At 43.8% G+C, this 27076-nt stretch overlaps 1 protein-coding gene across 3 annotated transcripts in view; it reads right to left on the bottom strand.

Moving 5' to 3' along the window:
- The window catches only part of APBA2 (amyloid beta precursor protein binding family A member 2), a 197344-nt gene that overhangs the window by 34050 nt on the left and 136218 nt on the right, over positions 1-27076 (bottom strand). For all 3 annotated transcript variants that reach the window (XM_044231804.1, XM_044231806.1, XM_044231805.1), the window contains 2 exons: positions 13248-13328; positions 12121-12157 (listed from right to left, as the gene is read on the bottom strand). In XM_044231804.1, the coding sequence (XP_044087739.1) occupies positions 12121-12157; positions 13248-13328 (118 nt within the window). The remainder of the gene's footprint in view (positions 1-12120; positions 12158-13247; positions 13329-27076) is intronic.

Below are 27076 nucleotides of genomic sequence, written 5' to 3'. Positions count from 1 at the left end.
GGGAAGATGAAGATAAGCGTGTTAACTCATTACCATTTATCTAAGAAAGGGGAGATTCACCTAAAATACTAAAAATAGGTGAAATGTTAAAACTGTGACCCCCAGAGGGAGGAAAGGATTTGGGAGGTGGGGTAATGGGATAAGAAATTAGACGCCTTCGCAGACATCCTGTTTTCTATACTTGACTTCAGAACCATGTAAGTATTTTATATAATTATAAGACAAAATTCAATGAAAAAAACAAATTCCTAAAGAAAAAAAAATGCATCTAAATGTGAATGCAGTCGTGACATGGTAATGAAGAGAACTATTCTGAATGATTTCAAAATGCAGTAATTTAACAGTACATCCCTCCTGGGCTATCCTCTGAAGACCAAAGTCAATGCAAATGAATCCTGAATTGTATCTATAATCACATGTCCTTGGTGATGTTGGTCTTATTACTCTGAGACTATTGTATGATTGATAGAACAAAACAAATGCAGAATTAGGTGGGTGTCCTTGAGGATGGGGAAAATGTACAAATGTAAAAACCCTACAGTCCTGACAATATGAATCATGGTGCATTTTATCTTAAAATCAGTATGAATCACAACATGCTTATCTTAAAAACACAGAATATTAGTTATCTATATATATGCATCACAAATTGTCCCAAACTTCGCAGCTGAAAACAATAAGGATTTGTTCGTTTCTGTGGGCAGGGGGACACTGGTGCCCCTAGGCTCAGTGCTTCTGGCTCAGGGACTCTCCCAAGGCTGCAGCCATTCAGAACAGGGGAGGATCTACTTCCAAGTTCACTTATGAGGCTGCTGGCCAGAGACAGAGAGATCAGCAGGGCCTAGATTTCCCATATGGGGTTTCAAATGGAGGCTTCTGCCATTTCATATACTAACATAAAGATAAATGTAATGCATGTCAAATAAAAATGCCAATAGGAATTTTTATTGTATAACTGATAAGCTAATTCTCAAGTTCTATGGAAAAAAAAAAACACAAGAGGATCCAGGGAAGTTCTGAACATAAATGACAGTGACAGAAGGCAGACATTGGCCTTCCAGGCAATAAAATGCACTATAAATCCTCAACTAAACAAAGCAGCTTGGTTCTGGAACCTCAATGGAGATCCAGAAACAGAGCTAGGTATAAAGGACAAAGTATTATATGATAAAGGCAGCATTTCAAATCAGAGAGGGAAAAATTTATGGAATGGTTTTGGCACCAATGACTAGCTGTTTGCAAGAAAATGATTAAAATGTAATTATTTCTGGATCGATATACCAAAATAAATTCCAGAAATATTAAATATGGAACTCAAGTGAAAAAAAATCATAAAAGTTCTAGAAGGAAAAAAAATAATAGTAAGAGTGTAAAGGTTGGAACACCTGGGTGGCTCAGTTGTTTGAGTGTCCAACTCTTGATTTCAGTTCAGATTGTGGTCTCAGGGTCATGGGATCGAGCCCTGCGTCTGGCTCCATGCTCAGCATGGAGTCTGCTTGAGGTGCTGTCTCTCCCTCTCCCTCTGCCCCTCCCCCCATTCCTGCATGCTCTCTCCAAATAAATAAATAAAATCTTTTTTAAAAAGACTGTTAAGGTCATACTAATCTCAAAAACTTAGTAGCTTCAAAGGAAAAAGACAGATACAATTGATGACAGAAAACGTCCAGCTAAGTAAAAATATGGAGGGGCGCCTGGGTGGCTCAGTTGGTTGAGCAACTGACTCTTGATTTTGGCTCAGATCATGATCTCAAGGTCATGAGATGGAGCCCCACATGGGGCTCTGCGCTGAGCATGGAGTCTGCTTAAGATTTTCTCGTTCTCCCTTTGCCCCTCCCCCAACTCATGCTCACTCTCACATTCTTCCTCTCTCTAAAAATAATAATAATAGTAAAATAAAATGCATTTTTAAAAAAGTAAAAATATGGAGGTTCCTCAAAAAGTTACAAATTTAATACTGTACAACCCAGCAATTGCACTACTAGTATTTATGCTAAGAATACAAAAATAATAATTCAAAGGGATATATGTACCCCAATGTGTACAGCAGCATTATCTACAATAGCCAAACTATGGAATAAGCCCAAGTGTTCATCAACTGATAAATGGATAAAGAAGATGTAGTAGACACACACACACACAGAGGAATATTATTCAGCTGTAATAAAGAATGAAATCTTGCCATTTTCAATGATGTGGAGGGAGGTGGAAAATATTATGCTAAGTGAAGTAAGTTAGAGAAAGATAAATACCATATGATTTCACTCATATGTGGAATGAAAAAAATAAAACAGATGAGCAAAGGGAAAAAAGAGAGTTAGGCAAACCAAGAAACAGACTCTTAAATAGAAGAAACTGATAGTTACTGAAGGGGCAAGGGTGGGGGATGGGGGAAACAGGTGGTGGGGATGAAGAAAGGCACTTGTGATGAGCACTTGGTGATACATGGACGTGTTCAATCACTATACTACATACCTGAAAATACCCGTAACACTGTGTGAGAATGAACTGGGGTTTAAATGAAAATTTTAAAAATGCAAAAATATCAAAAGATGACTGTAGTCTCCTGCTCCACCTGGCTGGGGCGGCCGGCGTTGTCCAGAAGGCCTTGGGGCAGGGTCAGCCACTGATTGACCACACACTGGGGCCAGGCCTGGCTGCCTGTGTGAGACCTCAGGTGTGTGTTACTACCTCCCTGAAGGCAAAGAGGCCTTCCTGATACATGTGGGTGTGCTTGCCAGGAGGGACTTCTGCAAGGCCTGGCCTACTTCCTGTTGTGGACTCTGTAGATGTCACCAGCCACTTATTGCGGACACTGGATCTCCATCAGATCTAAGCTGCTGACTCTCCCCTCTTGTTACTGATGGAATTATATCCTAAAATTAGAAAGAAATGAATGTGTACATATTCCTGGAAGAAGTAGCTGATAGCTTGAGGAGGGGCAAGATGGCGGAGAAGTAGGAGACCCTGTTTCAACCAGTCCGCTAAAGTCATCTAATTATCTACCAGAACACTCTGAAACACCCATGAAATCAGCCTGAGATCTAAGATTATATACTTTAGGATCTATGTGGGGGCAGAAGACATTGGTGGAGAGGGTGCACCTTGCCTAGATTGTGGCATGACTAGGAGGAGGAGCACCCAACAGAGGAAAAATTCGCAGACTGTGCCTTCTCCATCAGAACTACTGGATATGGATGTAAACAGTATATTAGAAAGAGAATTCAGACTAACAATTATCCAGGCAATGGCTAGTTGGAGAAAACCATTAGTGACAACATGGAATCTCTAAGGGTAGAAGTGAAAGTCTCCCTGGGAAGAAGTTAAAAATGCTATCAATGAGATCCAATATAATCTAAATACTAAATACTAATAGCTAATAGCTAAGGTAACCGAGGCAGAAGAAAGAATCTAGAGGACAAACTGATAGAGAAAAAGGATCAAAAGGAAGGATGGAAGAAACACCTTGGAAACCATGAAAACAGAATTAGGGAGATAAATGATGCCATGAAACATTCCAACGTCAGAATTACTGGGATCCCTGAGGGGGAGAAGAAAGAAAAAAGACTGGAAGATATAGTTGAACAAATTCTTGATGAAAAATTTCCCAATCTGGGGAGTGGATCCAGCATTCATGTCCCTGAGGCAGAAAGGACATCCCCCAAAATCAACGAATCTAGAAAGACCTCGAGACACTTGATTGTGAGACTGATGAATCATAATTTTAGATAAGAGCTCCTGAGGACAGCTGGGGGAAGAGATTCCTTATGTACAGAGGAATGTCCATCAGAATAACGTCAGACCTGTCAGAACAGCAACCTGGCAAGCCAGAAAAGGCTGGTAAGAAATATTCAGGACACTAAATGAGAAGAACAAGCATCCAAGAATACTTTATCCAGAAAGGCTGACATTCAGAATGGATGAAGAGATAAAGAGCTTCCAAGACAAGCAAGGTTTAAAAGAGCATGTAGCTACCAAGCAGGCATTACAAGAAATACTAAGAAGGGTTCCATAAAAGAAGAAGGAACCAAGAGTGACAGAAGAACAGAAATTTACAGAGACAATATATAGAAACAAGAACTTCACAGGTAACATGATGTCAATAAAAACGTATCTTTCAATAATTACTCTCAATGTAAACAACCTAAATGCTCCCATAAAGCGACACAGGGTTGTAGATTGGATAAAACGACAGGACCCGTCCAAATGCTGTCTATAAGAGACATATTTGGAACCTAATGATACATCCAGACTGAAAGTGAAGGGATGGAAAAGCATCTTTCATGCCAATGGGCCTCAAAAGAAAGCTGGGGTAGCAATTCTCAGATTGTTAAATTAGACTTTAAACTAAACTAAACTAGCAACTCATCCTTAAAGAGTCTATCCACCAAGAAGACCTAACAATTGAACAATGGTCAATATTTATTCCCCCAATACAGAAGCAGCCAACTACATAAGAGAACAGTTAATCAATAAAGAGTCATATGGATATGAATAGATTAATAGTAGGGGATCTTAACATGCCACTCTCAGTATTAGACAAATCATCCAAGCAGACTATCAATAAAGAAACAAAAGCATTGAATGACACATTGGACCAGATGGACCTCATAAATATATACAGAAGATTCCACCCTAAAACAACAGAATAGTCACTCTTCTCGAGTGCACATGGAATAGACCACATACTGGGTCACAAATCAGGGCTCAACCAATACCAAAAGACCAAGATTATTCCCCACATATTCTCAGACCACAATGCTTTGAAATTGGAGCTCAACAACAAGAAAAAGTATGGAAGGAATTCAAACACTTGGAAGCTAGAGAACACTCTGCTTAAGAATGTTTGGATCAACCAGGAAATCAAAGAAGAACTTAAACAATTCATGAAAACCGATAAGAATGAAGACGTATCAGTACAAAACCTATGGGGCACAGCAAAGGCAGTCCTAAGGGGGAAATACATAGCCATCTAAGCCTCCCTCAAAAAAATTGAAAAATCCAGAATACACCAGCTGTCTTTACACCTTAAAGAACTAGAGAATCAACAACAAATTAAGCCATCCCACACACAAGAAGGGAAAGAATCAAGATTAGAGCAGAGATCAATGAGATAGAAACTAGAGATACAGTAGAACACATCAATGAAACTAGAATCTGGTTTTTTGAAAGAATCAATAAGACTGATAAACCACTGGCCAAACTAATCCAAAAGAATAGAGAGAGGACCCAAATTAACAAAATTATGAATGAATAGGGAGAAACACAAAGGAAATAGAAACAATCATCAGAAAATATTATCAACAGTTATATGCCAATAAGTTAAGCAACCTAGAAGAAATGGATGCATTCCTGGAAACATACAAACTTCCAAAACTGAATCAGGAAGAAACTGACAACCTGAATAGACCAATATCTAGTAATGAGATTGAAGCAGTGATTAAAAAAACAAAACAAAACAAAAAAAACAACTCTCAAAAAATAAGAACCCAGCACCTGATGGATTCCCCAGAGAATTCTACCAAATGGACAAAGAAGAAATAATACCTATTCTCCTGAAGCTGCTTCAAAAAATAGTAACAAAAGGAAAACTTCCTGACTCTTTTTATGAAGCCAGCATTACCCTGATCTCCAAATGAGGCAAAGACCCCACCTAAAAAGAGAATTTCAGACCAACATCCCTGATGAATATGGATGCCAAGATTCTCAACAGGATCCTAGCTAATAGGATCTAACGATACATGACCATGACCAGGTGGGATTATCCCTGACATGCAAGGATGGTTTAACATTCACAAATCAATCAATGTGATAGAACAAATCAATAAGAGAAGAGAAAAGAACCACATTGTCCTCTCAATTGATGCAGAAAAAACATTTGAGGGGCGCCTGGGTGGCTCAGTGGGTTAAAGCCTCTGCCTTCAGCTCAGGTCATGATCCCAGGGTCCTGGGATCGAGCCCCGCATCGGGCTCTCTGCTCAGCAAGGAGCCTGCTTCCTCCTTCCTCTCTCTCTGCCTGCCTCTCTGTCTACTTGTGATCTCTGTCTGTCAAATAAAATAAATAAAATCTTTTAAAAAAAAAAAAAAGAAAAAACATTTGACAAAATACAGCATCTGTTCCTGATTATGTTTGGAACATTCCAAACTTTATAAAATCTATTTATGAAAAAATCACAGCAAATAACATCCTCAATGGGGAAAAGCTGACAGCCTTCCCTTTGAGATCAGGAACACAGCAAGGATGTCCACTCTTGCCACTGTTGTTCAATATAGTACTAGAAGTTCTAGCAACAACAATCAGACAACAAAAAGAAATGAAAGGTATTGAGATGGGCAATGAAGAAGTCAAACTCTCTTCACAGATGATGTGATACTTTATATGGAAAACCCAAAAGGCTCTACCCCCAAATTACTAGAACTCATATAGCAGTTTAGTAATGTGGCAGGATACAAAATCAATGTACAGAAATCAGTGGCTTTCTTATACACTAACAATGAAAATACAGAAAGGGTAACTAGAGAATTGATTCCATTTACTATAGCACCAAGAACCATAAGATACCTGGGAATAAACCTAACCAAAGAGGTAAAGGATCTGTACTCGAGGAACTACAGAACACTTATGAAAGAAACTGAAGAAGACACAAAAAGATGGAAGAGCATTCCATGCTCATGGATCGGGAGAATAAACATTGTTAAAATGTCTATACTGCCTAGAGATACTTTCAATGCCATCCCAATCAAAATTCCACCGGTATTTTTCAAAGAGCTGGAACAAACATGCATAAAATTTGTATGGAACCAGAAAAGACCCCAAATTGCCAAGGAAATTTTGAAAAAGAGAAACAAAACTGGGGGCATCACGTTGCCTGATTTCAAGCTTTACTACAAAGCTGTGTTCACCAAGACAGCATGGTACTGGCACAAAAAGAGACACACAGACCAGTTGAACAGAGAAGAGAGCCCAGATATGGACCCTCAACTCTATGGTCAAATCATCTTCGACAATCAGGAAAACATATAGAGTGGAAAAAAGATAGTATCTTCAAGAAATGGTGCTGAGAAACTTGGACAGATATGTATAGAAGAATGAAACTCCACCATTCTCTTACACTGTACACAAAGATAAACTCGAAATGGATAAAAAACCTCAACGTGAGGCAGGAATCTATCAGAATCCTACAGGAGAACATAGGCAGTAGCCTCTTTGACATTGGCCACAGTAACTTCTTTCAAGACATGTCCCCAAAGGCAAAGGAAACAAAAGCGAAAATGAACTTTAGGGACTTCATCAAAATCAAAAGCTTCTGCACAGCAAAGGAAAAGTCAACAAAACAAGGAGGCAACCCATGGAACGGGAGAAGATATTCACAAATGACAATACAGACAAAGGACTGATATTCAAAATCTATAAAGAATCCCTCAAACTCAACACACACAAAACAGATAATCCAAAAAGGCTTGTAAATGCATGAAACAGCATTTGGCTTTACTTCTTCTTCTTCTTCTTTTAAAGATTTTATTTATTCATTTATTTGTCAGATAGAGAGAGAAAGCACGAGTATGCACACAAGCCGGCAGAGTTGCAGGCAGAAGCGGAGAGAGAAGCAGGCTCCCTGCCGAGCAAGGAGCCCGATGTGGGACTGGATCCCAGGACTCTGGGATCATGACCTGAGCTGAAGGCAGTCACCTAACCAACTGAGCCACTCAGGCATCCCAGCTTCACTTCCAGTGGAGGATGCTGAGTGTAAAACCAACAATATGCCACTTTCCATCCACTGGCCTGGTGGCTGACAGTGTTGGTGACACCATCTCCCTCTTGGGCCATTTCTACCCAAGTTGCTTCTGGCTGGCCTGCAACCTTGCTCTACCTAGGAACAGCTTCTGTGAAGGAACACAGCACATGATCATGGAGACACATCCATGAGGCTGCTCACTGCTGCACTGACAAGACCCAAACAAGTGGTCCACTGGGGACTGATTAGTACCCATCATATAGCCATGAACCTGAATCCTGGGCAGCCACTTAATAATTAAGAGGCTCTATATTAGCTTATCTCCAAGGGGAAGTGAGAAATGAAAAAGCAGGAGTGCCTGGCTCAGTCGTTAAGCATCTGCCTTTGGCTCAGGTCATGATCCCAGGGTCCTGGGATCGAGTCCCACATCAGGCTCAATGTTCAGCAGGGAAACTGCTTCTCCCTCTCCTATTAACCTGTATTCTCCTTGCTAGTGTACATGCTTTCTCTGTGTCAAATAAATAAATAAATCTCAAAAAAGGGAAAAAAGAAAAAGTAAGGACTCATGTGTCCAAGTGTAATCTCTATTTTAAGAAAAAGATCTATGGTTTTGTATATGTCCAAGAAATTTCTGGGATGAGTCACTAGAGACTCAACAGTAGCTTTGATTGCAGAAAGGGATTAGGGGTCTGGGATGTGCAGGCAGAAAAGGGAGAAATACAGGGATATGAAGACAGAGAAGGGAAATAAGGATTTCCAGGGTAGAATGCATTTTTAATTCTTATGGCTTCTGGCTTGTTCTAAGAAGTACTCAGAAATAACAAACCTCTAGTGAATAAAAATTCCTATTTTAAAATCTGTCTAATCCTTATTCACGACTCCATTTGGACAAGATCAAACACTATTTGTAAAAAAAGGAAAGTCATTTTGGTTTTCATAAACTCCCTTTGGAACGCTCTGGGCCCCGCTGGTGCTGGGGATTTACCTTACTCTGGTCCTCCTGCCAACAGCACCCCAGACCCACGCCGACCCACCCCCTCAGGCCTGCTCTGTGGCTCAGGAGCCTGGCCCCTCTGACGGTCTGAAGAGGAAGAGATGGGAGCAGCCTTCAGTTCAGCAGTCTCATCTGAACAGGTTTATCCCAACTGCCCATTTTCAAGAGGTCAGGTCATAGGTGTTCAGTGCATGATAATAAACAAGTGGCTTTATCACTGAGAGGACCCCCAAGAGAAGGAAGGTATGAGGGGTAAGCTTGGCAGTGATGGGGGTTCCCACGTTCTCAAAGGTGGGAAGTTACAAAGGAGAGATAGGTTGTAAGGGATCCCAGGGCCCTGATACCTGAGGACAAGCCACATTCTAGCACAGGGCAAGAGCTGTTGGTGGGGTGGGCGGTGTTTCAGGACATCTCACAGAAGCTTTGGCTGTTGGATTAGAACAGTATGAGGAGCAGAATTCTATCTATCAGCCCTTGTGGTTTGGTCCAAAAGCTGCCATTGTTAGACTTCATTGCTTGGGACCAGCACCAAACTTCTGGTTTTAATGAACCTATTTCTGGTTTTATGGAAAAGCTAGACTTTTACAAAGACTCATTCAGAGGTAGACAACCATCTGGTCCACCTGGACTCACGCCACTGCCAGCTTCCATGTCCTGCAGTAGAGGACATCCTGCAGGTCCTGCAGGTCCCGCCGTTCCTCACCACTCCAGGACACAGGCCCCTGGTCCCCAGCCATCAGACCTCAGATGAGTCACTTGAACCCCACTTTTCCTAACCTCTCAAATGAGGAGAAGCATCAGCCCTCCTATGATGGCTGACATGAAGTAGGGGCACAGCACACATCCCTGGGGCTTGCACACTAAATGCTCAATAAAGATTAGGACGGTGTCCCTATGACTGTTACTGTTATCTTGCATTATTATGAACAGTTACAAGGTGTGAAATAAGGCATGTGCTGGGACTGGAGGCCATCCCTCCTTAAAACTCCAAGGAGGTTTTCTTCCAGTGTGATTTCTCACCCAGAGGAGGAGGAAAGCCTGCTTTCCTGTCAGTTATACGAAGTCTTCTCAACTCTTCAGACTTTCAGCTGGAGGACTGAACAAGTCCTAGGGGCTCCCTCATCCTTGAAACACTCGCCGGATGGATGGGGTATGGCAGACATTGGGGAATTACTCCCTCATCTCCACACTTTCTCCCCTGCTTTCCCGGAAAGCCAAATATCTGATCCTCCAGTCAACCCTGAAGTCCAGGGCACTGGTCATGTGGCACAGGTCTGGCCGATGAGAAGACTGTTGAGTTGGTCTTCAAGGTGTTTTAAGGTTTAACTAAACATTCAGATTCATAAGGCCTCCTAAGTTCAAGTAGACATGAGACTGCTTTCCCAGAAGGAATAAGGCAGGAAATACAACTTTCCAGCTGGACTCTTCTGCGAGTGTCCACACAGCTGTCCAGGAGCTAGAGGGAGCCGGAGGGTAAGAAACACCCCTGAAGAAGGATGTGTGGAGCCATCCTGGTTTTTAAGACCCTCATGTTCTCAGGGGCCAATATCTCTGACAACCACTCCATGGGCATGCCTAACAGAGATTCTTTTTCCTTTTTTTAAAGATTTATCCACCTATTTTAGAAAGAGAAACAGCAACCAGGGGGAGGGGCAGAGGGGGAGAGAGAGCATCTCAAGAAGTTTCCCCATTGGGCGTGAAGCCAGACGTGGGGCTCAATCCAAGGCCCCTGAAGCCGTGATCTGAGTCAAAACCAAGAGTTGGACACTCAACCAACTGAGCCACTGAGGCGCCCCAGGAAATTCTAAATTAAGGCTATCCACATTGGTTTGAGCTGGTGACAGGCAGTTTCAGCCCATCATAACTGATTTGAGGCATCCCACATTGTTTTGATTTTGGTTTAGAACATTTCTAAGCTGGTTTAGGGAAGTGAGACTTCAGGAATGCTGCAAGTGAGTGGTACTTCTCAGAGCACCTAGGCATTGATAGTGCTTCCTAATCCTTCTCCACTACCTTCCCCTCTAGTTAGGGGGCAGACTCAAGAGCCAGGGGAGTCTAATGCCCAAACCATTCCCCTAGGCAGTCTGAAAGAGTCCTGCCCAAATGACACCATGATACTTTGAAAAGTGAGCTTCTTGGATCCATAAGAGCCTAACTCACTGGAATAGTGTGACTGGTACAAGCCATCCTGGCATTCCCACCACCCAGGAAAGTGGTGCGTCTTCTCTATTTATGAGATGTCCAGTCCTCTGAATCAGAAACCTAATCAACCCTATGATGGGGGCATGGAGTAGGTGTTGTCTCTTTCTGCCAATAATTAGTTCCTGAAAAATACTACAACTAGCCATTTAGATTGGAATTATCACAGTCTACTGTGACCTGATGAAAACCAATTTGATCCAGTTTTAACCATAAGCACCACATGTAAATACCTGGGCAAAACCCACTTGAGCCTACTTGAGTTGGTCAAAATGGAATCAAGTTTATTTGAACAATATAACATGGATTCCAATAGTCTGAAACTGTTTTTAATCTAGTTTGAGCAACACTGAGCCAATACAATGTTGAACCCGCCGAAACTGGGTTGAACAAACTAATTTATTTTCAACCAGTTTGGATTGGGTTAGCCTGATTCAAACTAGTCCCTTGAAAGGGGATTTGGGGGTCTCAGTTTCCCAGATGTCAGCTCTTTACTAAAAAAAAAAAAAAAAAAAAAAAACAAAAAAAAAAACCAGGGTAGGAGAGGTTTTAAAGTTACTTATCTCCGGTGAGTGATTTACCTTACTCCCATAAATATTCATAAAAATTAATTACCAGCTTACTGAAAGAATTCATAAAATCCACACTTTTTGTTGTAACATTAGCAACAGCAGGAAACAGCCTCCTGGCTAAAGAAACATCCTATTTAAGAGGCTCTTTATGGTGTTGTTGGAGGACCTTGGAAAGAAGCAGCCCAAGTTTCCCTGAGGCCATTCAGACAGTGCAAAGTTGGCTAAACACCGAATGCTGAAATCCAATATTAACCTCCTCAAAAAAGACAGGAGAATAAAGAAGTAAGAGCCTGAATATGGATGCAAGTATATCCACCCTAATCAAAAGTGTTAGATCATAATGAGCTGCTTATACAGACATATTTCAGTCTATTAACCTGATCAGTAGTGTCAAGGGATGTAATTCAATGGGATGGCTGACTGTTCCCCTAATGAGCTGAACCACCCCCCTCCATAACAATACGGGCTTATGCCTGAGCACCTTTGCTTATTATAACACTGTTTTTACCTTGAAGGTGTGCGTTCTGCACAAGCTTTGCAGGAGAAAATCAAAGGTAAAAATACCATTTGCTTTGAGATAAAAATGCAACTGTTCTTTAAGAGTAAATTCAAAGTCACTTACCAGCCACAAAACTTGGAAATGATGCCACCTTCTTTGTCTATTGGCAAATACAAAAAAAGAAAGAAAAGAAAAGAAAACACACACATGACAGCGTAAGTAGATGGCCTGAAAAATCTAGGCTAAGAAGAGTACTGTATGTGAAAAGCTAAACCCCACTGAGTGTCTGATGTTCCTAAGAAGTCAGCTCCAGAAAGCAAACCAATGGCATTCAGGCACCATGGTGTTTAGGAAGGACACATGGAAACATTCCCATGGGAAAGCTTGGGGTACAAAGGGCCATCATTTAAAGTTAGGGACCCCCAGATTACTATGTCATTGCTAGAAGGGAGACTAGAGGCCATACAACCAATAGTTCTCCAATTGATGGGCATGAGAATTACCAGGGCCCATCTTTAAAAGCAAGATAAAGGATACTGAAAACCACTCTATGGGTGGCCAGACTTATTTCATCAAAGCTAGAAAATTCTATCCAAACTATGTCATCCAGAAAAGGGAAATCACTGGTTTAAGGCCTCATTTTAACAACCTCCATCAAGGCAGTGTTAATCAATATACGATTGTTTTTCAAAACCATGCTGTGGATTTAAAACAGTGGTTCTCAATCAGGATGATTTTTTTGTCCCCAAGGGGACATTGGGTAATGTCTGTAGACACTTTTGGCTTTTACAGCTTGGCAAAGAGGTTATGTGCTACTGGCATCTAGTGGATAGAGGCCAGAGATGCTTCTGCACATCCTTTAGAGGAAAAGACAGCTCTTCACAACAAAGAATGTTCTGGCCCAAATGTCAATGGTGCCATTATTGAGTAACCCTAACTTAGAACATAACTGTAAGATAATGGAGTAGAACAAGTTTCTGTCAAACCAAGGAGCATAAATGAACTTCCCTAACCCCAACCCCGCACGCCACTGAAAACGCATGAACCCACAGTGGTATGAGCCTGAATCAGCAGGAAAGAAACTTTCCTTCCTTTTCCTACAGGGACACCCAACTTTGCTTGACTGAATCCCCACTTCCAAGACACTGGCTGGGATAAGAACATGGTGGAAAGGGTGAGCAGACCATGGTGGTGTGGTGACTTCAATATTAGGAACTTAAACCACAACTCTTATCCTTGGAAAAAATTACCTCTGGGATGTTGTTATTGTCCACAGGTCCGTTGAGATCAGAGCGCTGCTGCTTCCTTGGCTGCTCCAAGCCATTGCAAACCTGGAAACCAGGAAGTGAAAGATGAAGATGGTGCTTCTGTATGTTAGAGAAATAAACCAAGATATATTATGACACAATTTTATGAAATGCCCATGTATGTATGTGCGTGTATATGTGTAATTTAAACTCTTCTGCAATTAACATGTATTCTTTTATATTTATAAAATGGTTTGTTTTTTTTTCCATTTTTTTTTCATTTTTTTTCCTATTTATTTATTTTCAGAAAAACAGTATTCATTATTTTTTCACCACACCCAGTGCTCCATGCAAGCCATGCCCTCTATAATACCCACCACCTGGTACCCCAACCTCCCACCCCCCCGCCACTTCAAACCCCTCAGACTGTTTTTCAGAGTCCATAGTCTCTCATGGTTCACCTCCCCTTCCAATTTACCCAAATTCCCTACTCCTCTCTAACGCCCCTTGTCCTCCATGCTATTGGTTATGCTCCACAAATAAGTGAAACCATATGATAATTGACTCTCTCTGCTTGACTTATTTCACTCAGCATAATAAAATGGTTTTGAATCATTTTTTTTACCATCTGTCACCACACAACATGATTATAATATTATGCTTCATTTCTCTTATGCTTTACTTCTATTATGCTTTACTTCTCATCTCCATGACTTATTTTATAACTTGATATTTGTACCTCTCAATCCCCTTACCCTATTTTGCCCATCACCGCCCCCTTCCTCTTTACCCTTTGGAAACCACTAGTTTGTTCTCTGTATTTATGAGTCTGTTTTTGTTTGTTTGTTCATCTGTTCTGTCTTTTAGAGTCTACATATAAGTGAAACTACATGATACTTGTCTTTCTCTCTCTGGCTTATTTCACTTAGCATAATACCTTCCAGGTCCATCCATGTTGTAAATGGCAAGATATCGTATTTTTTTATGGCTGAGCTATGTTCCATTGTGTGTAGGCCACATCGTCTTTCTCCATTTTTCTACTAATGGATAGTTGGACTGCTTCTGTATCTTGGCTATTACAAATAATGCTACAATAAACATGGGGTGCATATATCTTTTCAAATTAGTGTTTTCATTTTCTTTGGGTAAACACGTAGCTGTGGAATTACCGAATTATATGGTAGTTCTATTTTTTAATTTTTTGAGGAACCCCCATACTGTTTTCCACAGTTGTTGCATCAATTTATATTTCCACCAGCAGTGCAAAAGAATTCCCTATCTCCACATCCTCCCAATGCTTGTTATTGCTTATCTCTTTTGACTTTAGCCATTCTGACACATATGGGGTGATATCTCATTTTAGTTTTCATTTGTATTTCCCTGATGCTGAGACATGGTGGACATTTTTTCATGTGCCCATTGACCATCTGTCTGCCTTCTTTGGAGAAGTGTCTATTCATGTCTCTGCTCATTATTTAATTTTTTTTTTTTTGGTGTTGAGTTGCATAACTTTATATATATTTTAGGGATTAACTCCTTACTGGATATATCATTTGTCAATATCTTCTGCTATTCAGTAGGTTGTCTCTTTGATTTGTGGATGGCTTCCTTTGCTATGCAAAAGCTTTTTATTTTGATGAAGTCCTAACCGTTTATTTTTGCTTCTGTTTCTCTAGCCTCAGAAGATGTATCTAGAAAAATGGTGCTATGACCAATGCCAAAGAAATTACTGCCTGTGTTTTCTTCTAGAATTTTTTTGGTTTCAGGTCTCAAATTTAGGTCTTTAATTCATTTTGAGTTTATTTTGGTGTGTGGCGTAAGAAAGTGACCCAGTTTCCCTTTCTTTGCATATAGCCAGCTGTCCAGTTTTCCCAGCACCATTACTGAAGAGACTATCTTTCTCCCGTTTGTATTCTTGTCTCTATATTGTAGAATATTTGACCATACAAGGAGGGGCTTCTTTCTTTTTCTTTCTTTTTTTTTTAAGATTTTATTTTTTTGACAGAGAGACTCAGAACACAAGCAGTGGGAGCAGTAGGGGGAGAAGCAGGCTTCCCGCTGAGCCAGAGCCCCATGTGGGGCTTGATCCCAGGACCCTGGGATCATGATCCAACCTGAAGGCAGACACTTAACCCACTGAGCTGCCCAGGTGCCCCGAAGAGCTTATTTCTTGACTTTCTATTCTCTTTCATTGATCTGTGTGTCTCTTTTTGTGTCAGTACCCTACTGTTTTAATGACTATTGCCCTGTAGTCTATCTTGAAACCTGGGATTGTGATACCTCAAGTTTTGCTCTTCTTTCTCAAGATTGCTTTGACTATTTGGGGTCTTTTGTGTTTATATACAAATTTTAGGATTATTTGTTCTAGTTTTATGGAAAATACTTTGGTATTTTGATAGGGATTGCACTGAATCTGTAAATTGCTTTGTGTAGGGTGGACACTTTAACAACATCAATTTCCATTCTATGAGTATGATATGTCTTCCATTTGTTTGTGACATCTTCATATTCTGAATCAGATTTTCTAATTTTATTATTTATTATTTGTTAATAGTGGTAAAACACACATAACATTAAATTTACCACTTTATCCACTCTAAGTGGATGGTTTGGAGGCATTAAGTACATTAACATTCTGCAATTATCACCACCATCCCTCTCCAGACTTCTTTCCATCTTGCTCATCTCAAATTATGTATGCATTAACCATTAATTCCCCATTACCCTCTCCCCCCAGACACTGGCTGTCTCTGTCAATTTAACATCTCCAGGAACCTCACATAAGTAGAATCTTATCTTTTTGTGGCTGTCTGTTTCACTTAGCATAATGTCCTCAAGGTTCATCCATATTGTAACATGTATCATAATGTCCTGCCTTTTCAAGACTGAATAATACTCTTCTATTTGCATATACCCCATTTTATTTATCCATCCATCTATTGATAGACACTTGGGTTGCTTCCTCCTTTTGGCTATTGTGAATAATGCTGCTCTGAACATGGGTACAAATATGTCTTAGAGTTCCTCTTTCAATTTTCTGGATATACACCCTTAAGAGGAATTGAATTGCAAGATTATATTGTGATTTTATTTGTAATATTTGAGGAACCCCCATATTGTTTTCCAGCAACTGTACGATTTTATATTCCCAGCAATTTCCAAGAGTTTAAAATCATAGTCCTAAAAAACCTGAATTCTTAGTTTAATGCAAATTCTAAACTCTAGAATCTAAACTTGTTGGTTAATGCAAATTAGTGAATCTACTACTAAGGAAAACAAAATGTTCCAAGGACATGTCATAAGTCTTCTCTTAAAGAGGACATCAAACCAAAATCTCAAATTTTAACAAAATTTAAAGTTTGAGTATCTCTATGTGGTGCTTTGCACCATCCAGAATGTAGAGTCCAGATCAATAGCACCAAAATTACTCTACAAACCCCAAGGGAGGTTTTAGTAAGCCATCATGCGAAGTTTCAGAACTTCCTGGAAATAAATTATCAAGCAGTAACAATATAATGATGATGATGAGATTAATGATAAGTTATACTTACAAGTAAATAAATTTATATTATAAATATATACTACACTCATGTTTACACAGAAATAATTAATTTACACTATTTCCACTCTTGCTTTACAGCTTACAAGACTGAGGCTTCAGGTGTTGGAGATAATAGCTAGGTTCCCACAGGTCTAGATAGCATAGCAAGATGTCGCTGCTGGTTTTCTTCCTTGTCTAGACTGTTACTGTTGTGTTCCTTGATGTCATTCAGTCTCTCTGGCAGGGCTAGAGAAGAATGAAGGGACATGGGCCCACCCTCCTGGCACTGATGACATCGAGAAGACCACAGATTCCTAGCTGAGCATCCCCTTCCTGACTACAAACGCTACTACATCTCAAAGGCAGGGATGGGGGTGAGTGGGGAGTTCAGGGATGGCTCAGATAGGAGGTGGGAAAAATGGGGCTGGGCTTCAAGCATGAGGAAGGTTGAGCACAGAGGAAGAAAGGAGGGAATCACCATATACCAAGAAAAATTTAAAACTCAAGCTACAGGAAGAAATGAGGCTTTCCTGAAACAGAGGGGAAGCAGAGCTGCAGCTGGGGCTCAGGAAGTTCTGATGTCGGTTGGTCTCTGCTTCCTTTGCTGGAAGCCCAAAGAACTGTCTGCACCCCAAGCCCTGTGAACTCTCAGATAATTCACATGGGTCCTGGTTTCATCCTGCTGTCCCAGTATGCCTCAAGGCAGGGCTCTGGGGCTCGGGCAGGTCTGGGAACGCTGGCATGCTCCTCGGTCCTTCCTAGCCCTCTTTCTGGGAGCTGAACCCATCCTTTCCTGGAGGAGAGGACTGTGATTCATCTGGGGTCTCCACCTCATTAGAACCCATTCTGACCAAGCTGAGTGGACAGTGTCCCTTCTTGTAGGGCTGAGGATGACTTGGCAATGACTCCTGCCAGGGTGCTCAGGGAGCCAGGATGGTTTCCCAGTCTCTGAGTTAAGTCTTCCCTCTGCTTCCTTGGCTCTGCACCTCCCTTTGTGGCCAAAGTAGACCAGGCAATATCTCCTAAAGAGTACAGTGGGAACTCTTACCTCAAACGCTATTCCCATCCGCCTTTATTAAACCCAAATTTGCCACATCCTCCCGGAAAACCTTCTGTTGTCTTATACTCTTGGCTATTTCAAGGTCTATTTAGAGCACATCTGTGTTTCCCCTTTTGTTTGAAAGAGCTCTAATCTGGTGACTTTTCCTAGGCTGAGTTCACGGACTTCATTTCTGGAAGGCCCGCACCATCTTACCAAATGCTGGATGGACAACAGTCATCTCCAAAATGCCTAAAGAAACAAACCAGCCAACTGATGGATGAAAATGGTTGTCAACCACACTTTTTAGAGACTGAATTTGTCCCCACCAATTTCATATATTGAAGCCTAACCTTCAAGGAGAAGGGCATTTGGGATATAATTCGTATTAGATGAGCTGGTAAGGATGGGAGCCTCATGAACAGGAGCCCCCCGAGAGCTCCCTCACTCCCTCCACCATGTGAGGACACAGCCACAAGGCTCTGGCTGTGAACCAGGAAGTGGCCCCTCACCAGATACCAGATCTTCTGGGGCCTTGATCTTGGACTTCCTGCCTCCACAACTGTGAGAATAAATGTCTGTCGTTTATAAGCACCCCGTCTACGGTATTTTTGTTATAGCAACCCAAATGGACTAAGATAACACCACATCTACAAATGTTACAGCTTGGGGTGGAATCTACATTTTCTGCCACGGACGTAGGGCAACAGACTCTCGTCAGGGCGCCAGATGCATTGCGGGAAAAGGCCATGTCGGGCCTGTTATTCATCTTACATGGGGTGAAGAGGGGTCCCTCTGGGGGAGGCAGCCCCCACGGGGTGAGGGCTTGGGTAGGGAGCAGAGGCTGGGTGCTGTGCCCCCATGCCCATCCTTGGAACACCTCGCATGGAGCCACAGCACGTGGTCACCATGGGCAATACAGGGTCTGAGATCCACCTATAACGGAGATTTCTCCCCAGAGCTTCTACAGTCTCGACCCTTTCCTCCATGTCAGCGTTTTCTCCAGTCATCACCATGACAACCATGTCTCATCATCAACAGCTGGGGCTGTTTTCAGAGAGGTGGGCTTGGGAGAGCCCATCCGGCGCTCTGATTTTTATCTCGAGGGCAAGGCGGGGGCGCGCTTGGCAGCATGGGGTGCAGCATCTGAAATTAACATCGTAGAGGCCCACGTGGGTTGGGGGTTCCCAGCATCTCAGCGGAAGATGCTCTCTCACCCTTCTGGGTACCCCCAAACCACAGCAGGCAGCCACACCTCAGCAAGAGAGGCCAGCCAGGATACCTGAGTCCTTCTCAGCCAACAGGGAAGCAGCCCAGCACTGAGGGCTGTTCTTGACGCTCTGGGGCTGGAAGCCGCACCAAGGGAGAAGGATGGTGAGTGAAACTGTGAAGTGAAATCTAGCGGGAGGAAATGGGGCAGGACCCCCTTGCCGGCACCTTGAGAACAGAACAGAAATGTGTGGCAGAGACTGGTCAGGACATGCCAGGACCAGGGACAGCTGTTCAGGGTTCGGGATGATTTGTCTGTAATAAAAATATATTCATCTGAATAAATCGCTCTAATAAGTATCTTGGCTCCAGTTGGTGAAGCCAGAGCTAGGATTTTTTTTTTTAAGTGTCAATTTAGATTTTGTCTGCTTGATTAAATGGAAAATACAGCAACGTAACCCACATGGCTTGACAAGAAACAACAGCAAACAAGCACGCCCGCCCTCACGCCATCTATAATAAACACCAAACATTCCTAAGCAGTCTCCTGAATGACAAGCACGTTAGTGACACACGGAGGGACAGAGCGTCAGCTCAAAGCCGGGCAAGCCACAAGCTTCACACTGAACTATGCTGTCTCCCCTCACACGTGACTCCTTGTCAGACACATTCCAGGCTTACAGACAGCTCAGTTCAGTGACAGCCTTCTCTGGGAATCACCTGCTCCCCGTTCCCAAAGACATCAGACATTGAGCAAAGCTGCCTTCCTCTGTCCCACACAGCAGGGGTCAGCCGGGACCCACAGCCTGCTGGGGGCTCATGGAGAGCCGCCCTGAGCACGTCAGCCACGGTGGGCTGACTGAAGGTCTGCCTATTGCGTCCTGAACATATTTCACAAGCCCTTCAACCTGTCCCCTGACAGGCGGGTGGCTCAGAAAAATGACAATATTGTTCTTTTTCTTCTGCCCCTCTTAGAATTCTGATCACTCGTATGACATTTGTCTGGAGGAGAATGAGAGCTTAGGGATGAAGTATTTATTCTTATAATAGTCATCCCCATGGGGGTGATCATATCTTTTTGAAGCCAATCTGTGGTTTCAAAGAATCATGACAAGATCCATTAGGGAAACCCGCCGGTCAGTCTATCTTTTAACATCTCCAGGCGGGCCTGTGAACAGGAGGGTTAAGGAGAGTCTCTCTCCCCACACTCTCTCCATCCCCTGCCCAGATATTTCATGAAACATACCTATACTAAACAATTCCGCATCCTCTGTCCAAGGCTCAAGCTTAATTGTGTGTCCTCTTATTTTTTTTTAAGATTTTATTTATTTATTTGACAGAGAGAAATCACAAGTAGGCAGAGAGGCAGGCAGAGAGAGAGAGGGAAGCAGGCTCCCTGCTGAGCAGAGAGCCCGATGCGGGACTCGATCCCAGGACTCTGAGATCATGACCTGAGCCGAAGGCAGTGGCTTAACCCACTGAGCCACCCAGGCGCCCTGTGTGTCCTCTTATTATTTACTCCATCTGGCAGCCCTACCTAGGGCCTGAGAGACTGCCACCTGCACTGAGCTCCCCCAGGGCACACTCAGGGCCTGGCCTAGTTCTCTGCATCCGGTTTGCTAAAACCTCCCCCACCACTGACCACCACAACCACCTAGCATGTCCTTGACTTTGTCCTTCAGTGGTGCCTAGGGTGCTTGGCCCAGCATTTCAGAGCAGAAGCGAATTTTCCTAAACTGCCCTCTGCATTTCAATCCCTTATGAAGCACTGTCCAAAGGCTGCACCCAGGGTGCCTGAGTAGCTCAGTTGGTTAAGTGCCTGCCTTCGGCTCAGGTCATGCATGATCCTAGGGTCCTGGGATCGAGTCCTGCACTTGGCCCCCTGCTCTGCAGGGAGTCTGCTTCTCCCTCTGCCTCTCCTCCCACTCATTCTCTTAATCTCTCTCTCAAATAAATACATCTTTGAAAAAATGTATTAAAAAAAAAAAAAAAAGGTCACATCCACAGGACTGGTCCCAAGCAAGCATCTTGGGTGACTTACATTGAGGTCCCCAAAACACACACAACAAAAGTCTTGACCAGGGATAGCTCCCCATCTAGTGTGGCACAGCTCACCAGCCTGCTGGCTTTAGACCCTCTGTGGGGCAAGCCGGAGAACAAACAAATACACATAGGAACAACGGCAGTTCCTGTGTGATTTGGCCTGAGGGGCCTAAGAGGGGAGCCCCAACGCTGAACCATTAAAGGCTTGGGAATGGTTCGATCTTTCTCATCTGAGCGCAGCCAGGACCCTAGTACATGGCTGGGGGAAATGTAAAATGTTGAGCCGTTGTGGACAACAGTATGGGAGTCCTCAGGAAGTTACACACTGAATGCCCATGTGATCCAGGAACACCACCCCACAGAGGGCTGAAAACAGCTATCTACACAAAATCTTGTACCTGAATGTTCGTGGCTGCCTCATTTGTAACAGTTACAAGGCAGAAACCACCTGAGTGTCTGTCAACAACTGAATGGATGAACAAAGGATGGTGTATCCCTTCCATGGAATATCACTCAGCCAGGAAAAGGAATGGGGTCCTGACACGTGCTAGGACATGGGTGAGCCCTGAAAACAGCATGCCAAGCGAAAGAAGCCAGACGCAAAAGGTCACATACTGTGTGATCCCATTTAGATGGAAATGTCCAGAAACAGGCACATCTGTACCCAGAGACAGCAGGTTTGTCTTTGGCAGGGGTTGGAGGGGGAGGGGAGAATGGGGAGTGACTGCTGAGGAATAAGCATGAGCTCTCCCTTTAGGGGGATGAAAATGTTCTGGAACCAAATAGAGGTGCTTGCACATCCCTGCACTAACTGTCGCCAAACCCTACACATTAAAATGATCAAGATAGTTAATTTTATTTTATGTGTATATATCACTACAGTTTAAAAATAATGTGGATGAGTTGTCTGGGTGGCTCAGCTGGTTAAGCATCTGATTCTTGACTTCGGCTCGGGTCTTGTTCTCAGGGTCCTGGGATGGAGCCCGGTGATGGGCTCCTCACCCAGCAGGGAATCCACTTAAGGATTTCTCTCCCTCTCCCTCTGTCCCTCTCTTGCTCTTGCATGTGTTCGCTCTCTCTCTCTCTCTCCAATAGATAAATAAATCTTTAAAAGTTATTTTTAAACAATGTGGAAAGAATGAATAACCAGAGCCCTTTAAGAACCTAAGGCTTACTACCCCTACCTGTAATATTCACTTTAGTTTAGCTGAAGGTCACCCACCAGCTTGTGCAGGACTAAGCCTCTCCTTGGACACAAAGGCCAAGGGAAGGAGGTGGGTTGTCCAGGTGGCACAGAGGCTCTTCCCTCCCAGTCACCTGCATCACACATCAGGGTATCACACTTGGATTCAGTTGTGGAAAAGAAGAGGGTTCCAACTCTTTTTTTTTTTTTTAAGATTTTATTTATTTATTTGACAGAGAGAGATCACAAGTAGACAGAGAGGCAGGCAGAGAGAGAGAGAGAGGGAAGCAGGCTCCCTGCTGAGCAGAGAGCCCGATGCAGGGCTTGATCCCAGAACCCTGAGATCATGACCTGAGCTGAAGGCAGAGGTTTAACCCACTGGGCCACCCAGGCATCCCGGGGGTTCCAATTCTTAAAGCAAAGCATGCTATGGAACTAAGGAGTCTTCCATTTGGTTTGGTTCAGTTCTCAAAGGAAGAAACTGACACCACCCCCTTTCTAAATCTGTGGCTGGGGAGCCAACATGGCCGCCTCTCCCACAGGTTCCACAGGTTGGCAGCAAACACTGGCATCTTTTCCCATCCTGCCAACTTAAAGGTGAGAAGCCTTGTGTGAGCAGAGTTTAATGACAGCGGCTCTCCAGAGCAGCAGAATGGTCTCTTGGCCTTGCGGCAGGCTCTTGCATTCTCCTGGGAGACCTGAGGCCCCTCCCACCTAGCTTGACATCTGAAAAATGAAGGCAACGAAGGTGCATAAATCAAAAGGAAATCAAATGAACGATACTAAGTCAATGTTAGAATTCCAGTTCCAGGGGCGTTTTTCTATATTGGACTTGTACTCATCTAAAGAGGTCACTGTTCCCAATATGGAATTGCTGTGACCAGCTCTCTGTTCTAACAAGAGGACTTCTCTTGGTCAATACTATTAGTCCTAAGTAATAAAAAACTCAATTGAACTGCCTAAACCTGTAAACACTAACACAAAGTTTTGTGATTCATAATTTGAAAAATACATTTAGCCAGCTAATATGTAAAGAAGATACCAATGACCCAGTTAGCTTCTACAAATCTACCTGTTCAACTTCTATGATTATACAAGGTAGAATATTTGGTTTTCCTAACACTAAGGATAAGAAGAGAGAGTCGAACTAGCTGTTATTTTTTATGAGACTGACTAGCTGTTATTTTTTAAAATATTCTTATTTATGTATTTGAAAGAGAGAGAGAACAAGCACAGGGAAAGGCAGAGGGACAAGCAGACTCCCCAACGAGTAGGGAGCCTGACACGGGGCTTGATCCTAAGACCCCAAGATCATGACCTGAGCTGAAATCAAAGGTCAGCCACTTGACCGAGCCACCCAGGTGCCCCAGAACTAGCTGTTATTTTAATGATATATTTGAAAATACATTTTTATTTGAATGATACCAACAAAGTAGGACCTCAACAATCTTACTTAACAATGAACAGATCCACTGCTTTGTGACCATGCACAACAGTGACCACAGGGCCAAAGGAGTGCAGTCCACTCATCTCTACTGTGACTACACCAGACTGGTTTTGATTGGCCCAGAACGTGTGTGTGTGTCAGGGGAGGGAGGTGTCTGATACTGGTTACATGGGCTCAGATTGGCTCGACTTGGTTTTAGATGATTCATATTGGCTCAGGCCAATAAACGGGCCAAGAGCCCTTTTTCTTTTCCTTTTTTTTTTATCACCATAAACATACATAAAATGTATCATTTCAACCATTTTTTAAAAGATTATTTATTTGAGAGCAAGAGAGAGCACAAGAGCAGAGTGAGGGGCAGAGGGAGAAGCAGATTCCTCGCTGAGCAGGGAGCCTGAGGCAGGGCTCAATCCCAGGTCTCCAGGACCATGACCTGAGCCAAAGGCAGATGCTCAGCCAACTGACCTATCCAGGAGCCCCCCTTTCCATCATTTTTAAGTGGACAGGTAAGTGGGCATGAAATACATTCACACTGTTGTGCAATCTGTTATCACTATCTACCCACAGAACTTTTCATCTTCCCTAACAGAAACTCTGCACCCATTAAACACTAACTCCCCATTCCTGCTTCCCCAGCCCCTGGCAGCCAGCATTCCACTCTCTGTCTCTCTGAATTTAATTCCTCCAGGACCCTCATATGAGGGGAATCATACAGGATTTGTCTTTTGGGGACTGGATTATTTCACTGAGCATAGTGGCCTCAAGGTGCATCTGTGTTGTGGCAGACGTCAGAATTTCCATCCTTTTTCGGGCTGAATAATATTCCACGTAAAAGTCTTTCCTTCTGGTTGTTGTTGTTGTTGTTGTTATTTAAGATTATAGTTATTTGAGTGAGAGAGTGGGGGGTGGGGGAGAGAGCAGAGTAAGCAGGAGAAGAAGCAGGCTCCCCAATGAGTAGCAAGCCTGATGTGGGACTCGATCCCAGGACCCTGGGATCATGACCTGAGCCAAATGCAGACGCTTTACTAATAGCCATCCAGGCACCCCCCAAATTCTTTTCTTTTGTACTTTATGACTAGCAGTGTGGCACAGGAGAAAAAAACGATGCTCCCACCAATATGGAAAAAAATTACCACGCCGTGGTCTCTGAATATGGGCCAAACTGCCCATAGTTTAGATGACTTGGCATTCTTCAGATTCATTCATTTTGTTTCATTCTTCTTGGCATTCACTCTACAATATCTCTCATAAATTGCAAATTCGATTCCACAAAAAGAGCCTTGACCTGATACTGGTCTTGTTCCTGGAGCAGGTTTTAAGGACTGGTGAGTGGCTAAATCACGTGTCTTCTCTTGAAGATTAACATTCATATTTCTTGACGTGACTAGTGTGCTATCTTTATATGCTTGGGTCCCAATAAATGAATGAATGAATGAATGAATGAATGAGTGAATGAGTGAAGCAGGTGACAGACCACAGAGAGGCAGAGCTTCTATTTTCAATGAGTAGGGGTCATTTCAATAAGCAGGGGTGCTTGGATGGCTCAGGGGGTTGAGCACCTGACTCTTGGTTTTGGGTCAGGTCATGATCTCAGGGCTGGGACATCAAGCCCCGTGCTGGGCTCCATGCTCAGTGCAGAGTCTGCTGGGATACTGTCTCTCCCTCTCCCCACTGCCACTCCCCCCGATCTCTCTCTTCTTCTAAGATAAACAAATCTTGAGAGAGAGAGAGAGAAAGGAAGCAGCAGCAGGAGTGATCAAAAGATCCCAGAAGCACCCAGACACCTGGCATGGGTGTGGCATGGTCCAGGTCTGAGCCTGTCTGACAAAGACACTCAGGCAGGTGAGTCTGTGTCAGCAGCATAATGGTCAAAGTCAGCAGACCTAGAAACTCTGGGAAGGAAAGTTAGGGACAGATGTCTCCCCGTTGTCACCAAGGGCTGATTTGAGGGGAAGCAAGAGACTCAAAGGCTGGGTGGGGAGTGTTGGGGTAGGAGTAGGGCTGCACTAGGATTCAGTGTGGGCAAACAAGTCTTAAATCAGAGGCCCTTGCAAGTATCTGGGCCAAGGAAGAGGAAGGCTGGCCAACGAGGGTGAATGGGCAACCTCCCCAAACAGTAACGTTCCTCCAGCCTTACAACGTGCCAAGCTTCTGTACCGAGCAGCAGCCCCACGTCCGGAGTCCATTTCAGGCTCACTGACCTAACCTGTGTGGCCCGACTGCCGTCACAGCAGGACAAGGTGGCTGACTGTGGGGGCAGGTCCAGCAGTGCTTTGGCACCAAAGACGGCATATGGCATCTCCGTCAATGTCTCTTCAATGGAGACAGGAACCAGACGCAAGCCTGGACCACCACGTGCTCCTGACTGAAACCAGAGGAGCCAGACTGGGAGATTCTGGAAGCCCAGTTCCAAACATCCTTCAGCTCCAGCAGTCTGGAACTGAGCTTGGTCGCAGGCAGAGAGAGATCAGCTTCTCTGGTATGACGTTGGAATCAGCAAACAATCCTGGACCTGGCAGCTTCTGGAGTCCACCGCGCCCTGGGGCACCATTCTGTCCCACACCTCCTTCTCGAAGTTTCTGAGATGTGCTTCATGTTCCTAAATTGCCTGGGGTGTTATCCACATAGGATTGGGAGGCAGTCTTTGTTCACATCCTGTTACGATAGTCCCGTGACCTCTTAAGTAACTGACTAGCCTTGGCCGAGATCTGGATGCTTTGGGTGGACCACCCCATGGTGGCCACGGCCACGTGGTCCCACCTGAGGAGAGGATCCCACGAGTGACATTACACGTCTCTGAGTCTCGTGTTCAGCCATGTGGCCTTTCTCCCTGAACAGCAGATGTTTCTAAAAATTCCTCCGTGGAGCCTTGCGCTTCCTAGGCAATGTCACGTGACAAAGCAGTTTTGTCAGCCGGCTGCGTCTCAAGCCGCTGGGGCATGCGAGGGACTGTGGGAGGTGCCGCAGGGGCCTGAGGACCGGAGCTGGGTGTGGGTTGACTCGCTGACTCACTGCCTCGGTCCCGCACCCAGTCCCATCCCATTCCCCCAGATCTGCCCGAGAAGCTCATGGCTGGCAAATGGGTGTGACTTGGGACAATGCAATTCAGTTTAAGCCCCACCCATGCTGGGCCTCCTTTCCCTGTTGGCAACTCCTTGGGTCCCTCCCTTCTTGTCCTTACAGACACTGCCCATTTACCTCCTTCGGTTCCCACATGTGACCCTTTGCCCTTACAGCCCCTCAGAGCAGCACGGGGGCTTCCCAGCAAGGCCTCCCTTAGCGGCCATGCTGTGTTTGGCCTTCCAGGTGCCCCTGCCCCTAAGCTCCCTCCTGGCTTTCCCCTCCCAACTAATGGGCCTTCTCCCTCCCT

The sequence above is a fragment of the Neovison vison genome, chromosome 13 (assembly GCF_020171115.1).
Source record: "Neovison vison isolate M4711 chromosome 13, ASM_NN_V1, whole genome shotgun sequence".
Taxonomy (NCBI): Eukaryota; Metazoa; Chordata; class Mammalia; order Carnivora; family Mustelidae; genus Neogale; species Neogale vison.
The sequence above is the reverse complement of the archived record's forward strand: the minus strand, read 5'-3'. Positions and strand labels throughout refer to the sequence as shown.